This window comes from Phoca vitulina, unplaced genomic scaffold, assembly GCF_004348235.1.
Source record: "Phoca vitulina isolate PV1807 unplaced genomic scaffold, GSC_HSeal_1.0 scaffold25, whole genome shotgun sequence".
Classification (NCBI taxonomy): Eukaryota; Metazoa; Chordata; class Mammalia; order Carnivora; family Phocidae; genus Phoca; species Phoca vitulina.
The window spans coordinates 45,164,675-45,183,351 of record NW_022589728.1 but is presented as its reverse complement, the minus strand read 5'-3'; the positions used below and the strand labels follow the sequence as shown (position 1 = coordinate 45,183,351).

General features: G+C 33.8%; 1 protein-coding gene across 7 annotated transcripts in view; it reads right to left on the bottom strand.

Annotated features, from left to right (window-relative positions):
* The window catches only part of VPS13B (vacuolar protein sorting 13 homolog B), a 749,374-nt gene that overhangs the window by 374,319 nt on the left and 356,378 nt on the right, over window positions 1-18,677 (bottom strand). For all 7 annotated transcript variants that reach the window (XM_032421506.1, XM_032421505.1, XM_032421503.1 and 4 more), the window contains one exon: window positions 13,799-14,033. In XM_032421506.1, coding sequence (XP_032277397.1) covers window positions 13,799-14,033 — 235 coding nt within the window. The remainder of the gene's footprint in view (window positions 1-13,798; window positions 14,034-18,677) is intronic.

Here is an 18,677-nt window from a genome sequence, read left to right as displayed (position 1 = left end):
CTATAGATGAGTATACAACAGTATCAACCCATTCAACCTTACTGACATACATAGAATGTTTCACCCAATTAACCATAGAAAAACCACTGAAGCACATATGGAACATTCTCTCAAAAAGACCATATGATAGACGATAACATAAAGGTTAATAAATTTAAGAGGATTAAATAATTAAATATGACCATATGATAGACCATAACATAAAGGTTAATAATTTTAAGAGGATTAAATAATTAAATATATGTTCTAGACCACAACAGAATTAAATCGGAAAACAGCAATAAAAGAAATCTGTGAAATTTTCAAGTATTTGGAAGTTAAGCAACCCAGTGGTTCTAAATAACCCAAAGGCCAGAGGAAAAAGCATAAGGAAAATTACAAAATACGGTAAAGTAAATGAGAATAACAATATTTGAAAATTTCTGAAATGCAGTTAAAGCAGTGCTTAAAGAAAAATTTATAAGCATTAAATGTCTATATTATAAAACAATAAACCGTCACATCAATAACCTAAGTTTTCAAAAAAAAACCACACAAAAATCTAAGTTTTCCCTTTAAGAAACCAGAAAAAAAGAAAATGAAACAGAAAGCAAGCAGAAAAAAAATAAAAATTATAGCAGAAACAAATGAAACAAAACAGAAAAAAAAATCAATAAAACTAAAAGTTGATTTTAAGAATAACTCAGCAACATGACAGCCCTTTAACTTCAAAAAAAGAGAATCCACAAATTACCAAAATCAAGAATTAAATAAGGAATATTACCATCAAACCTAACGAAATTAAAAAGGATTAAAAGAAAGTATTAAGAACAACTCTGTATACCCCAACAATTTAGACAACTTAGATAAATGGATCACTTTCTAGACACAATTTATTGAAACTGACTAGAAGAGGAACAGAAAATCTGAATAGACCTAAAAACAAATAAAGTGACTGAATTATTAATTTAAAAACTTTCTACAAAAAAAGCAGCCTGCCCTTTCCCCACGACTTCAAGGGTAAACTCTATCAAACGTTAACAAAATATTGCCATTCCTCCACACACTCTTCAGAAACAGAAGAGGTGGAAAGACTTCCCAAGTTATTCTATAATGCCAGCATTATCCTGTTATGAAAACCAGATAAGAACACTGCCAGAAAACTATAGAATAAAATCTGTCAGGAATATATTTATATACAAAAATCATTAGGGAAAAAAAAAAAGCATGGGGCACCTGGGTGGCTCGGTTGGTTGTGTCTGACTCTTGGTTTCAGCTCAGGTCATGATCTCAGGGTCATGAGATTGAGCCCACTGTCGGGCTCTGCGTGGAATCTACTTAAGATTCTCTCTCTCTCTCTCAGCCCCTCTCCCAGCTCTGGCTCACACTCTCTCTCAAGAAAATAAAATCTTAAAAAAAAAAAAAAAAAAGGCAAACTGTCCAGTATCATATGAAGGGATGATACACAAGAAAGCAGGATACATTTCCCAAATCCAAGATTAATCATTTAATCACTTAATTAAGTAAAATTAACTAATACACCACATTAATAGTATAAAGTGAAACACACACACAACCAGTATCTCAATGGATTCATAAAAGCATGTGAAAAAATCCAAACAATTTCACAGTAAAAAGTCTCAATAAATTGAGAATAAAATGGATCTTTCTTACCCTGATGGACATCTGTGAAAAATCCACAGCTACCATAATATTTAGTGATGACAGTCTAATAGCTTGCTTTCTAGATTTGGGAACAATGCAAGGATATGTGCTCTCATTGATTCTATGTAGCACTGTACTGGAGATTTAGCCAATGTACTAAAGTAAAAACAAAAATTAATGACATCCAGATTGGAAAGAAAGAAGTAAAACAGTCTTTATTCACATATGGCATGGTTCATAGAAACTAGAAAGGTATATAGAAATTTTCAGAGAATCCACACTAAAAGCAACTAGAATAAACAAGTTCAGTGAGATCTCAGGATAGGAGGGAAACATACAAAATTATATTTTTATATGAAAATAAGAACGTAATTCCATTCACAGCAAGTTCAAATAAATAAAATACATTTCAAAAACGTAACTACGGACATGTAGGGCATGTAAGACACTTATATCTGCAAAATACTACTGAATAAAATTGAAGAAATAAAAGGAGAGACATTCTATAATCATAGATTGAAGGTCTCAATATTCTCAAGATGGCAAATATCACAATATTTATAAATTAAATGCAATCCCTATCAAAGTCTCTTCAAACTAATGCTCAAATTTGCATAAGGATGCAAAGAACCTAAAATAGACAAAATAATTTCAAAGAAAAAAAGACAGATGACTTATATTACATAATTTTAAAGACAATATAACACACCACAGTAATCAACATCGTGTGCTACGTGCACAAAGACAGCATACAGATCAACGGAATAGAACTGAGAGTTCAGGAAAAAAAAAAACACCTTAGACTTATGGTTGGTTGAATTTTCAGCAAAGGTGCCAAGATAATTCCATAAGGACTGTGTTCTGAACAAATAATGCTGGGAAAATTAAATATCCACATACAATAAAATGAACTTAAGACTCTTAACTCTTATCTCACACCATATACAAAAAAAACACATCAAAATGGACCACATACCAAACTGTAAGAGCTAAGACTAAGACACCAAAAGGACAATGAATAAAGAAAATTGATAAAGAGGATTTTATCAAATTCTAAAATTTATGTTTCAAAATTTACTATCAAGAAAACGCAAATGCAAACTATGGAAACAGCGCAAGTGTCTATCAACCGATTACTGAATAAAGAAGATGTGGTATACATACACCATGGAATATTATTGTCATAAAACAAGTATGGAATCTTGCCATATGCAATGACATAAAAGGAGCTACAGAGTATTATGCTAATCAAAGTAAGTCAGTCAGAAAGACAAATACCATATGACTTCACTCATATGTGGAATTTAAGAAACAAAACAAAGGAGTATAGGGGAAAAAAAGAGAGAGAGAGGGAAACCAAGAAAGAGACTCTTAACTACAGAGAACAAACTGATGGTTCCCAGAGGGAAGGTGGGTGGGCGATGGGGATGAAGGAGGGCACTTGCTGTGCAGACCACTGAGCACTGCATGAAGTGTTGAATCACTACATTGTACACCTGTAACTAATATTACACTGCATGTTTACTAACTGGAATTTAAATAAAAACTTTAAAAAAGGAAAATGCAAATAAAAGCCCCAACCTACAGGAAAATATTGACAAATAATATATCTGAAAAAGGACATGCATCTAGAACATTTAGAACACTCACAACTCAAAAATAAGATAACCAAAAAAAAAAAAAAAAAACGGACAAATAATTTAAATACATATTTTACTAAGCAAATATATTAAGTACATGAAAAAATAGTCAATATCATTAGTCATTACAGAAATGCAAACTGACTCCCCAATAAAGTACCACATACTCTCTTAGAACGGCAAAAATACCAAGTGCTTGCAAAGATACTGAAAATAAAAACCCTAACACGTTAATAGTGGAATGTAAAATGGTACAATCACTTCTGAAGTGTTTGGCCATTATCTGAAATGTTCAACATAAACTTACCATAAAATCCAGTAATTCCACTCCAAAGGCTCTATCCATGATAAATTTTAACATTTGTCCATATAACATGTACCCAAGTTTTCATATCAGCATTAATCATAATAGTCAAAAACTGGTAACAATGCAAATGAATATCAACCACTGAATTAATAAAGTGTGGTATGATCACAGAATAAATGTCACTCAGCAATACAAACTACTGACACAGGCTACATCATGAATGAACTTTAAAAATATTATACTAAGTGAAAAAAATCCCAAGTACCCTGAATACACTGATACGTAAGTATATAAGGTACTAAAGAAGATGCAAAAGACCACATATTGTATGATTCCATTATATTAAATGTCCAGAAAAGGCAAATTTATAAAGGGAGAGATCAGTGGTGCTTAGGGCTGGAGCATGTGGAATAGGAATTAATTGCAAAATGGACATAAAGGAACTGTGAGGTGATAGAAATGCTCTAAAACTGCGTTGTGGTGATGGTTGCCTATCTTTATAAATTTACTAAAAATCACTGAACTGTACTCATACAATGAGTAAATGTCATGAATGTAAATTATACTTCAAAAAAGGTGTTTAAAGATGTAAGGACAGTAGTAGAGAAGAAAACAGCCTAGCCCAATGTGCCAGTGGGTAAGCAGAGCTACTACTAAGTCCTCATTTACTTTCCACTCTCCGTCTGGCATACTTTGGCCACTAAAGATCGCTTCTGATGTTCTTCTGTTGACCATCAGAGATCACTAAACCCCCATTTCCTAAGATAACTTGACTTTATTTCTTCCTTGCAACCTGAGAAAATATGATTTACAGAAAGGAAAAGTCCATATTCACTAAACACTAAGAAAAAGTTAAGGAAGGTTTTTAAAAATCCTCTTACTTTTCGATAGAAATGATTCAAAACATGTTAAGCCTGTGTGAAATGTGCAGGATAATATAATAAAAGAAAAAAAAACAGTGCTGAAAATTTTGTCAGGAATTATCTTACTTGTACATTATGAATATAATCATTTTACATAATGGAAATTTTATATGTGTATGTCTGTATATATTTATCACACAAAACAGAAAGAATAAACAAACACTGGGAAGAAATACAAAACTAAATTGTTAATAGTAATTATCACCGAAGTAATTTTTTTTCATCTGTATATTCTTACTTTAAAAATTTCTTTTAATGAGGACATTATGCTAAGTGAGATAAGTCAGAGAGAGGAAGACAAATACTATATATCACTTGCATATGCAATCTAAACAAGTGAACTCACAGAAACCAGGGGCTGGGGGTTGGGGGAAATGGGGAGATTTTGTTAAAGGTTACAAACTTACAACTAGAAAATGAAGAAGTTCTGGACGCCTAATGCACAACTTCGTGATTATGGTCAATAATATTGTATTATATACTTCAAAGCTGCTAAGAGACTAGGTATTAAATGTTTTCACCGCAAAAGAGAAATGATAATTATGTGACCTACAGAAGTGTTAGCTGACACCATGATGGTAATCATACTGCAATATATAAAGGTAGCAAAATCAACATGTTATATACCTTAAATTACACAATGCTACACGTCACTTATATCCCAATTTTTAAAAATTCCTTTAATGAGAATATGTTACCTTGGTATCATTTAAAAAACACATGTTTATGATCTTAAGGCAACCTAAATTATATACTTTATTTTAAAGGAAAAATATGACATACTGGATCTGACACATTGGTTTTGTTTTTAAAATAAGTTTGCATGTGTATCTGGCGGGGAGGGGAGGTTGTTGGGAAATACAAAACTGATTGACAGGGAATAAATTAAGTAAGGTTCATTCTTAAGCCTTTAAAAGTCACAGAACCCATAGCAAAACATATGATGTAGCAGGATGGATGTGAGCTATTGAGAAAATAATAATGTATATAACAATTATATTAACTACATTTAGGCATTTCAACAGCTTAACTTCACTTGTAATACATATATGATGACCTCTAAGAGATTAATTTAAACAGCAGCAACATCAAGAACAAATCTTAAGCTCTTTTCTGAGCTTCTTTTCCCCAAGGTATCTCATTTACATATGGATTAAGAACTAAAGTCACAGACACTGAGTAAACTGGAAAAAAGAAAACTATTATAATAGTACAGCATCACCTTTCAGAACAAGTGGAAATTATACTTACCAAAGATATTAAAAAATTGAAAATGGAACAATAAATATAAACCAGCAAGATGAAAAAAAAAATTACATGGAAAAATAGCCTTTCTGTTTTTCATAGATGCTCAACAATTTTAACATCAGTTTCTATGAAAATTCACTAAATCCAACAATAGCAAAGTTTTAATTTATAAATGATCTCAATATTCCATTTCTGTCAAAATATTTTATTGAAGTTGCAGGCAATCTTTCAAAGAAGAAAAAACAAACCTCTGCTAGGCACAGTGTGGAAACCCATCTGCGCAAAGGTGTGAGCTGGATGTAGCAAATTACATCTGCAAGCCCCACTGCAAATGCCTGCTAAGGAAACTCAAGATGTTGATTTTGACCCAAACACCCTATACAGACTGGATCTGACTATATTAGAGCTCATCTCTCCCTTTCCATGGCAATTGAAATCAGATGACAGTTCAACAAACGGTTCCTCATTTTGAATTTTAGAAGTCCAAATTCAGTACAGAATAAGCCTGAAATTTATAAGAACCCTTCTTGTTCATCCTATTACTCATTTTGTAATTTTTTTTCACTTTTTTTCAAGTCATAATGATAAAGAATTCTTTTTCAATTATTTATGAACTTGAAGACAAGTCAGAAGTTGACCTTATTTTTAAAGGTTTTTTTTTGCTCCTTATAGTAACCAAAAACTATTTACTGAACAACATACTCTACAATTAGTGAGCCCTATTTTGTGTGATTCATTGTGTAGGTGATAGGAATAACACTGTAAACGAGACAGATATGCTTCTTGCCCTTTTCACCCTAGCAGGGAAATCAGGGTACTGAATAAAGATAACTAAAATTGGGATAGGAGTATTAAGAGTGATGAGTCAAAAGCAGTAAGAGCACAGAACAGAAGGACCTGGCAAGTGAAGTACACGGAAACCTAAAAAATGAGAAGAAAGGCTAGAGAAGAGATCAGGAAGGAGGTAGTCACATGGGTAGCATCTGCTAAAGCCCTGCAATAGGACAGAGATGTCCTTGTTCAAAGAACACAGAAAATGATACTAAGGCTGGTGTTGGGCAGTAGCTAGCAATGGGCAGAGTGGCCCTACTCTTCTCTACAGAAGATACGAATTTCCTTTCTAAATCGCAGGGTGGTATGATTCACAACACACACACAAACACTGCAGTATATTAAAGTATTTCCATCAAAATAAAAGGTCTGAAGCACAAAACCTTGGTTACATTGGAAACTCTATTCTTTGTTGTTCCTTCCACCATAAATTTAAATAACTGGTTTCAATATATTACAGTTTTAACAGAAATCTAGAACTTACAATGATAACCAAGCAACACCAAAGACAAAGAGCAAGAAAAAAATTTAACAGGTGTTATGAGGACAAGAAAATAAAAAGAGAAAACTTTAATTGAAAATATGGTGTTCATAACCACCAGAGTCAAACAATCTCAAAATTTTAACTAAAACTCAAAGTTGCTTTCTATAATGGAATATATAAAGAATGAGTCAATAAGTTTCATTTTTGTTTAAATTATCCTGACTTGATTTCTGTTCCTTGCAACCTAAGAATATCAAGGCATATATACATCTGGATACCATCCTCTCTCCTGTCTTTCTCAAATAACTTAAAAAAAATACTGTAGATTTGTTATATCAATTCTTCATGAGACAGTTCAAGATGGTGACATAGGAAGACCCTGAACTCACCTCCTTCCATGGACACAATAACTTAAAACTATATATGGCATCGTTTTCCTCTAAAAAGGACCTGAGACCCAGATGAGCAGCACCTCCACACGAAAAACAAAAGAGAAACATGTAGAAGGGTGGAAGAGGCAGACATGGCCTTCCCCCAAAACCACCCAGATGAGGCACAAGTGGAAGGGATCCTACAAATACAGAACACTCCCTGGAAAAGTTAAGGGATTGTGCCCAACATCCGTAATCCTGACCTTGGGGGCAGGCACAGTAAAGACAAGGTCTAAAATGTCTAGTTTTTAATATCAACAAAGATTAAGACCAGGTGAATCATAGTACTTTAGGAAACCAAGATCTGTTTTAAAGGGCTTGCCCCCAAAACTATTTGCCCTGTGATCCATCACAAAAGCAAGAAATAAAAAGCACCTAGACCAGAAGAGAGGATGACCCATTTACTCATGTTAAAGTGGCTACCAGAGAGATAGGAATCTGCAAGGAAGATAGATAGATAGATAGATAGATAGATAGATAGATAGATAGATAGATAGACAGACAGATAGATAGACAGATAGATAGATTTAAAAGATTTTAAAAAGGAATCTGCAAGGATTTTAACAGTGAATGGAAGTGCTGTCAACAGTCATTTTTGCAATCTCATCCAACCTTGTTGGTGAAGGAGCCAACAAGTATCATTTTAGGTGGACCCCTTTTAGGCTTCTGGAACCAGATTCAGGGCTCGATCCCTCGACCCTAAGATCGTGACCTGAGCTGAAATCAAGTATGAGAAGACTAACAGACTGAGCCACACAGGTACCGCTACCTTTTACCATTTTAATTAGAATGTGTCTTGGTGTGGGTGGGCGTGGGTGGGCATGGTCTGCCTACCACTCACCATGAACAGGCTGGGTAAGCTTCCTGCCCTGCTCACTCCCATATAGCACCCAAGGAGTAAAAAAAAGCCAGATTAATGCCCCAAGCCATCCCCAAGCCACACAATTGACCAAAAGAGCAAGCCACAACCAGGATAGGCAAGCAGCTGGAAGCCCACTCTCCCCATGCAGTAGCCAAGATACAACAGGCCAGGTGAGTACCCGGAGCCCTACCTTTCACACATAGCAGCTGCAGCCCTATGAAAGCCAGTGGATGAACAGCCCACAGGAGGGATGCCCACAGCATGCCTAGCTCTGGTAGCCACAGGAGATAAGGCTTCTGGGCCACACAAAACAGCTCCTACACAAGACTATTGCTTCAAGGCTGAGGGAGGTAGCCATTTCACCTAATATATACAGACAGAGAAACAAGCAAAATGAGTAGACAGAGGAATATATTCCAAACCAAAAAACAAGGCAAGTCTGCAGAAAAAGGAGAGAAATGGAGAGACACAACCTATCAGATAGTGTTCAAAGTAATGGTCATAAAGATGCTCACCTATCTAAGCAATGGAGGAGCACCATAACTTCAACAAGGAGAAAATAAGAAAACACGAAATAGATATTAAAACTGAACTTATAAGTACACTGAGGAGTTCAATAGCAGAATGGATGAAACAGAAGGATGATCAGTGAGTTGGAAAACAAAGGAATAGAAAACACAAAGACAAAGTATAAAAATAAAAAAAAGAACTAAAATACGTGAGGATACCTTAAGGGACCTCTGGGACAACATCAAAATGATTAACATTCTCATTATCCAGGTCCCAGAAGGAGAAGAGAGAGAAAAGTCAAGAAAAATTATTTGAAGAAATAATGGCTAAAAACATCCATAATCTGGGGAAGGAAACAGACATCCAGGTCCAGGAGGATCAGAGGCCCAAATAAGCCCAAAGACAAACCCCAAGACACATTCTAATTAAAATGGTAAAAGATAGGGACACCTGTGTGGCTCAGTCAGTTGGGCGTTCGATGCTTGATTTCAGCTCAGGTCACGATCTCAGGGTCAAGAGATCGAGCCCCGCATCTGGCTCTGCTCTTGGCTGGGAGGCTACTGGAAATACTCGCTCTCCCTCTCCCTGCTCATACTCTCTCTCTCAAATATTTTTAAAATAATAAAATAAAATGGTAAAAGGTAAACAGAAAATCTTAGAAGTAGCAAGAGAAAAGCAACATATTGCATAGAGGGAAAATCCCATAAGACAATTAGCAGATATTTTGGCAGAAACTTTACAGGCCATAAAAGAGTAGCATGACATATTCAAAGCACTAAAAGGAAAAAATAGCCAACCAAGAATTCTCTACCCAGATGTTATCACTCAGAGAGATTAAGAATTTTCCAGAAAAGCAAAAGCTAAAGGAGTTCATCACTAAACAGCCTTATAAGAAATGTTTAAAAAACTACTCTAAACTAAAAATAAAATGTACTATTTAATAAGAAAACACACAAAAGTAAAAATCTTGCTAGAAAAGGTAAATAAATAATAAAAGTAGTGGAAATACCACTTACATACCAAGTAGGAAGAGTAAAAGACAAAAGTAGTAAAATTAAGTAAAAATATAATAATTAAGTTCAGGGATACATAAAATAAAAAGATGTAAAATGTATCATCAAAAATATGAAACATAAGCTGGGGAAAGTAAAAATATAAAGCGTTGGAATGTGTTCAAAATTAAGTTACTATCAACTTCAAAAAGACTGTTATATACATAAAAGGATATATGTAAACCTCATCATAACCACAAAGAAAAAACTTACAGTAAATGCACAAAAGAAAAAAGAAGTAAATCTAAATATAACACTAAAGAAAACAACCAAAGCATAAGAAAGAGAGGAAGAAAAGGAATGGAGAGGAACTACAAAAACAGCCAGGAAACAATAAATGAAATGGCAATAAGTATATACCTATAAATAGTTACTTTAAATTTTTTTTTTTTTTTAAAGATTTTTTCTTTATTTATTCATGAGAGACAGAGAGAGAGAGGCAGAGGGAGAAGCAGGCTCCCAAGGAGCAGGGAGCCCGATGCGGGACTCGATCCCAGGACCCTGGGATCATGACCTGAGCTGAAGGCAGACGCTTAACCGTCTGAGCCACCCAGGCGCCCAATAGTTACTTTAAATTTAAATGAACTAAACTCCCCAGTCAAAAGATATAGAATGGCTGAATGATTTAAAAAACAAAACCCATATATAAGTTGCCTACAAGAGACTCACTTCAAATCTAAAGACACACACACAGACTCAAAGTGAGAGGACAGAAAAGGATATTACATGCAATGGTAATGAAAAGAAAGCTGGGTTAGCAATACTTATGTCAGACAAAATAGACTTTAAAACAAAGGAGAGCATTACATAATGATGAAAGAGTCAATCCAACAAGAGAATGTAACATTTATCAACATTTACACACCCAATATAAAAACACCTAAATACACAAAAAATACTAACAGAAGTAAAGACAGAAATAGATAGTAGTATAATAATAGTAGAAGACTTTAATACTCTACTTGCATCAGTGAAAAGATAACCCAGACAGAGAATCAGCAAGGCAACATTGACCTTAAAGGATCAGATGGACTAAAGAGATATATACAAAACATTCCATTCTGAAGCAGAAGCAGCACTTCTTTTCAAGTGCACATGAAACATTCTCCAGGACAGATTGCATGTTAGGCTACAAAGCAAGTCTCAATAAATTCAAGAAGACTGAAATCATATCAAGTATCTTTTCCAACCACAAAGGTATGAAACTAGAAATCAATTACAAGAAAAAATATGGATAAAGCACAAACACATGGAGACTAAACAACATGTTATTAGACAACCAAGGAGTCAATGAAGAAATCAAAGAGGACAGCAAAAAATATCTTAAGAAAAAATGAAAACAGTAACACAAATTTCCAAAATCTTTGGGATGCAACAATTCTGCTTCTGTATTTATCTGAAGGAAATAAAAACGCTAATTCTAAAAGATCTATGTACCTCTTTGTTATTCACAACATTATTTACAATAGCCAAAGTATATAAGTGTTCATCGATAGATGAACCTAAGTGTTCATTGATAGATGAATTGATAAAGAAAATGTGCTATACACATAAAATGGAATATTACTGAGCCATGAAAAAGAAGGATATTGTGCCATTTGCAACATCATGGTTGGACCTAGAGGGTATTATGCTAAATAAAGTCATGGGGATATAATGTACAGCATCATCAATGATACTGTAATAACTCTGGTGACAGATGGTAGCTAGACCTTTTGTAGTGATCTCTTTTAATATATAAAAATATCAAATCAACATCATACATCTGAAACATTATATTATATGTCAAGTACATTTCAATAAAAAACTTCATTTTCTGTTTAGTCCTTAAGCCACCATAATCTGAACTGCATTAATACCAGTCCTCTTAAAATACTGTGATAAGAGAAATCAATCACCTAAAACTGTCAAATCACTTTCAAATCTTTTAGCCCTTATCTTTTTTTTTATTATGTTATGTTAATCACCATACATCATTAGTTTTTGATGTAGTGTTCCATGATTCATTGTTTGCGTATAATACCCAGTGCTCCATTCAGTATGTGCCCTCCCTAATACCCATCACCAGGCTAACCCATCCTCCCCCCCGCCCCAGAACCCTCAGTTTGTTTCTCAGAGTCCATCGTCTCTCATGGTTCGTCTCCCACTCCAATTCCTCCGCCTTCATTTTTCCCTTCCTGCTATCTTCTTCTTCTTTTTTTTTTTTTAACATATAATGTATTATTTGTTTCAGAGGTACAGGTCTATGATTCAACAGTCTTACACAATTCACAGTGCTCACCATAGCACATACCCTCCCCAGTGTCTATCACTCAGCCACCCCATCCCTCCCACCCCCCACCACTCCAGCAACCCTCAGTTTGTTTCCTGAGATTAAGAATTCCTCATATCAGTGAGATCATATGATACATGTCTTTCTCTGATTGACTTATTTCGCTTAGCATAATACCCTCCAGTTCCATCCACGTCGTTGCAAATGGCAAGCATTCATTCCTTTTGATGGCTGCATAATATTCCACTGTATATATATCTTATTGAGCACTTCTGCCATATTAAAAATGATTTAATCATTTGTCCTCCATGATAGTACTGTATCCTGGTTTTTCCTTACTTTTTAAGATTCTCTCTCTCCCTCTCCCTTTGCCCCCCTGCCCCTCTAAAAAAAGAAGAAAAAAATAAGGGACAAACTATTTGAATCTTAAAAAATTATTTCAGAGTTAAAACAAAAAAAGGGGGGGGAAGTACTCCCTGGCTCATTTTGTGATGCTAGAAAATCCTTGATAGGATATATAATAGCTGTTGTGATACTAAAGAACTCCTAATAACCAAAAGCAAGTATCAAAGAATGGATATATCCAATATGCTAGAGAAAGAATGCTTGCATCAAGACAAACAGCACACAAGAAGAGCTCTAAAGAAATTCCTTTTAATGGTTAGAATTCTATGATTTTATGATAATGGTATTCATATTATTAAGTACCAACATTCATTTTTGGCAGTAAAATCATTCCTACTTCTGATAAACCTAAGAAAACTACATATCAATGGAAATTCCAATACAGAGAAAGGGAGAGAGAAATCAACATCAAGTCAAAGTCAGAAACTGTGCAGACTGAATCTGCTTTTCAGTAATAGTATGTGTAGAATCTGAATGATATCAGCATTCATATACTTACACCCTAGTAATATGAACAAGGTGCGGAACTGTTTAGCACTGTAAAAAATTTGAACCCTGTTATTAAAATATAGATTCACATTATTTACTTTGTGACTCAAAACTTTTCCAGGTTCACATATTGTTTGAGATGAATAGGTCAAAGGTCAAAAAGGTATGAATTTGCAACTGAAAACTCTGCAATATCAGAAATAAAGAATTTCTAAAGAGTCATGTTTCAAATCATCACACAATTATCTACTTTAACAAATGAGAAATCTAGAAATATGTTATACTTGATGTAAATAGTATATTCATTTTATTATATATTTCTTTTAATAAATCAAGTAGTTTAAATTAAGATCTACTTATCATTCTTAGTTCAGCATAATGCAAACAACGGTCTTCTCAATGTGTCTATGCTTCGCCATTTTAGTGATGATTCTGTATTGCATATGATCTTTTGTAGTCTCCCTTTTTTATACATACATGAATATGATTAAAAGGTGTGGATGTCAATAAACGGCATCACTTAGTTTATATACTTTGTACACCTTTCTTTTTGGATCCACTTTGTAGATCACTTAGTCCATTTTCATGTGATCTTTTGCCAAGAAGACTGAGTTACATAAGCACTGGCATATTAAAAAAACAAAGCTAAAATATTATTATAAAACATAACAACCATAGGAAGAATTTTTTTTAAATGTACCTTCTTCGAGGATGGGTCGTGGAATGACAAATGGAATCTCCTGCAGAGGTTCCATATACTTGTGGCCCGCACTAATAATCTTTATTTGAGGCAAACAGAGGACAAGCATTCCTGGCATGCTGGTTTGTCCATGGTACCAACTTCTTACTGTTCCAGGAATGTCACCAGATACAATTGTACTTGGGGAAGGCAGGCTATCATTTGGAACAAACACACAACAAGACTGTACTTCAAGCTAGGGAGAAAAAAAAAAAAGCAAAATTAAAATATTGGGAACATACTAAATAAGGGAGCAAACATACCCTTAAATACCTAATATCTTTACAAATAAACGGGCAAACTAAAAAAAGAAATGGGCCATACTTATGGCTTTATGGGTTACGTTTACTAAAGAACACAATAAACACTTAAAAAGATGTTTCTTGCTACAAATTTGATCAAGAAGGCACAGTGACATGGGATGAAAACATATCTGCTTTTCCACAGTTCTTTCCAAGAAACAGGACTGAACTAGAAAATGCGTTGGCAAAAAAAAAGGTGAGAAAATCCTCCTTCTTTTGCAGTTCATTAGATTTTGTTAACACCAGCTAAGGCCTTAGAACCAACTAGCATTATATTGTACTCACTTAAAACACACACACATACACACACACACAGAGCTATTTCTATGTGAATTTGGCCTTTTTTTTTTTTTTTTTACTTTACAGATTAAAATATAAGAAAAAATGTTCAAAATGTTCAGATTATATCTCTAGACAAACATTAAAATGTGTCACATACTTTCTTTTTTTATATACATGTATCCCAAGATTCAAGTGTGTATCACATTTTATATATAAAGATATATGGTAATGAAAATTGAGAGGACTTAAAAATCAGAGCATTATTCCTTGCTTTTATCATACCTCAAATTATATTTAAACTTTGATTTCATGTGCAATTTTTATGCTTTCTTATCCCCAGTGTGGTGACTTAGGTTGCCAGGCCCTTAGAGAGTTAAAATAAGACTAAGCAAGCCCAAATCAAAAATTAAATTCATCATGAGTTCTTAATTCAAAAGCAATGTAAGTTAAAGTCTACTAGTCTTGGTTGGTTCTTACAAAGTAATATTTTGTAACCTGGTTCACAAATTGCCCAAACAGCCTAGCATACTTAAATTATTCTTAAGAAAATATAAAATGTTATTTTTCTATAAAATATTTGGCATACAAAAATGTTATCTGAAGGTGTAATAAAACCTAAAATTTGTTTGATAAATCCTTGGATATTCTAGCAAATGAAGAGACTGTATTTTATAACAGATAACTAAGAATACAGTAATATACCTTTCCTTGGGGTTAATATAGTCCTCAGTGAGAGCATGATATGTAACAGGTCTGGAATTCCTTGATATGATAAATAATTTGCCAGCCTTATAAATAAGCTAACTTACTCATCTTTGCTTCAACATTTCTGTGCATGGAATACATTGATGAATTCAGTGAAGAAAAATATAAGTAAAATTTTGCAAAAATAAATACAGTGGTTCATGAAGTATGACCTCATTTCTTAGTTCTAGAATTTTATCTTGCAACTTAAATGTGTGTATGTTAAGTAGTTCATTAAGATTACAACATTTTTTATTCTGAAATATAAGTATACATTGTCTCAGATGCATTACATTTATCTTTTTAAATATTTAACATAATTATCAGTGTTCCAGTGTACAAGGTAATATGGTGTACGGAGAACACATTCTCCCATATTAATTATGGTTATAGTGTCAAACTAAAAAGAGTATTTAACACTTCATGTAGGTATTGAAGCTATGTTAAAAAATGTTTTCAACAATGTGAGGTAATTAGTATAATATGCCACATTATACAAATATATACATGCATATCCTCTGAAATAAATTTAAGTTATGCCAAGATTTCCAAAACCACAATATATTCCAAAATTCCACTAATTCAAAAATAGATTATTTCATCAAACTTAGCCTGATACACACAACTCTGAAAAATAAACTTTCTAAAATATGTTATTACAGAGATTTCTTAAATGATAAGAACCAAAACATACACATAATCCAAATTGCTTAAACTTATTATAATGTTAATCTATTATATATACTATAGCTATCACATAAATCTTTTTACACTTTTAAAATAACTGTAAAACTGTATGTCTAAAATTGTGGTTTTAATGTAAAATGTTGAGTGATTTATATAAGTGAATATAAATCTGCAGCAGTAAATTTTGCATTAATGTAAGGATCTGACAATCCAAGGGAAAGAAAATGAAGTAATCTGCCAGTAAGAAGTCCTCAAACCGGGGGTCAGATCATGTTCATGGAAACCATCTGGTTGGGACCCTCTGAGCCACACCAAACACAAATGATCTTTTAAAAAAATATCCTATTCATTAATGCATCACAGCTGCACTGAGTGTTACTTCATTTTTCCATGGCAACATCCTTTCTGTTTCAAGGATCTTATTTCAGTTTTGGTAGCAACGTGTTCTTTCGCCAATATTGAACACATTCATGTGTTAAAGTGAAGGGATTATTACAAATTCTTGAAGTAGAACCACCTCTATTTTGATTCCTATTAGGTCAAGGGCTACATATCTAAGTATGATACACTGAGAATAAACCAATAAGGTAGAAATTATTTGGTATTCTTATTTTTTTTTTTTTTATTATTTATTTATTTATTTGAGAGAGAGAGAATGAGAGAGAGCGAGTACATGAGAGGGGGGAGGGTCAGAGGGAGAAGCAGACTCCCCGCTGAGCAGGGAGCCCGATGCGGGACTCGATCCAGGGACTCCAGGATCATGACCTGAGCCGAAGGCAGTCGCCCAACCAACTGAGCCACCCAGGCGCCCCTAAGGTATTCTTATTTTAATAAATGAAATGACTGTCATGCATTTTATGGAAGTTCCAAGTTTATGTGCCATTTGAAAAGATGTATGCCTTTGGATACCCCCAACCCATCTCCCACATGTAAGGTTTGGTAAACTTAGATTCTTCTAATTTGTATTCTATATAACTGTGATCACAACTTAGTTAAAAAGAAGAGACTAAGATAGGTTTCACTTACACATTAATCTGAACACTTTAATTAGCGACTGTCTATTGTATAGAACCCTTTATAAATGCTTTAAAATGTTATACCATATTTTCTGTACTTTTAAATAACATTCCTATTTCCTATTACCAAATAATATGTTTTCATTCCTTTAAAACTGAAACTTTAGTGATGATTGTATTTTGTAAAATTTCTAAAGAATGAAATGTTCCCTGTATGAATTTTATTCTTCAGAAAACAGTTCCAAATAAATACAAATACGAAGGAACATTTCAGGTTATATTTTCATTCACTTTTTCTTTTATTCATGCATTCTTTAAAACCTCACATGAACTGAAAGTCAGGAATACAGAGACAAAAGACATAATCCCAGCACTTAAAAAACTTGAAACAAGAGGATTTTATTTATTTTTATTTTTTAAAGATTTTATTTATTTATTTGACTGAGAGAGAGACAGCGAGAGAGGGAACACAAGCAGGGGGAGTGGGAGAGGGAGAAGCAGGCTTCCCGCTGAGCAGGGAGCCTGATGCGGGGCTCAATCCCAGGACCCTGGGATCATGACCTGAGCCGAAGGCAGACGCTTAACGACTAAGCCACCCGGGTTTTAAAATACTAATAGCCTTACAGAGTTTTCACTAGAGCATATGAGGTCTGTAATGTCAGATACTTTGCCTATTTTGTTTATAGTCTCAGTACATAGTACAGTGTCTAGCATGTACTAGGTACTAAGTAATTATTAAATAAGTAAACACAATTATTTTTATTAGCATCAAATATGGATATTAATTAAAATAATTGTGTAGTGCATGTTGTTCATCATTTCATTCTACAGAGACAACCTAGTAGAGTAATTCATAAAACTGACATGTCAGCTAGATGGGTTCAACTCCAGCTGTGGAACCTCTGACAAGCTGTTTAATCTCTCTATGACTTCAGTTTCCTCATCTGTAACTTTATATCAGCTCTGATATAAAGATGCAATGTATTAACTCTCACCTGAAGGTTTGCTAAATAAAATAAAGCCAATGAACATACACTGCTTATTTCCTGTATGTCAGATCCATATATTAGCTCTCGTGGATTCATAAGAGATGTTCACAGTCTCTTTATTTAAAAAGACTTATGCTTATGATATAACTATTTATGTATATAGAGACCACCAAAATATGCAGTATTCCATTTGCACTATAACAAATATATTAACTATTGCCCAAATCACAGTTTTCATATTGTATAAATTCTTAATACACTATGAAAGTATTTGGGGTGTCATCATATATAGTAGAAATCTAAATATACCCAGGTTAGGGCTTTAAGTTAAAAACCTCAAAAGTGAAGCTTAGTTGTCTTCTTTTCCAGATTGTTACAAATCCACATTTTCCCATAAATATCTGCCAAGAGAAAACATGAAAAAATGCCTATATTTGAATTCCAGACTTCCTCCTTCTAACAAACTACCATGCAACTGCGGTCACTTTCTCAATGCCTATAAATAAAAATATGACCCTTGCAAAATGTTAAGCATTAAATGTAAAAAATTACTTCACAATTAAGGTGGTTGGTAGTTGATCTATCTAGCCTCAAATGCTTACCCTTGTTTAATCGTGGAGATAGGCCAAGAAGTTCACTGGATAGGAGAACAAGTGTATCATGCAATATGATTACTGCATCACTGATCACATTCTATATGTAACTTCTTGGGAGAGAGAGAATTCAATTGGTCTAGCCCAACTAGCTTATGGGACCTGAGACACTTTGACACATCAAAATTAAGGAATGTAGGAAGTAGCTCTCTAAAGGAATAACAGAT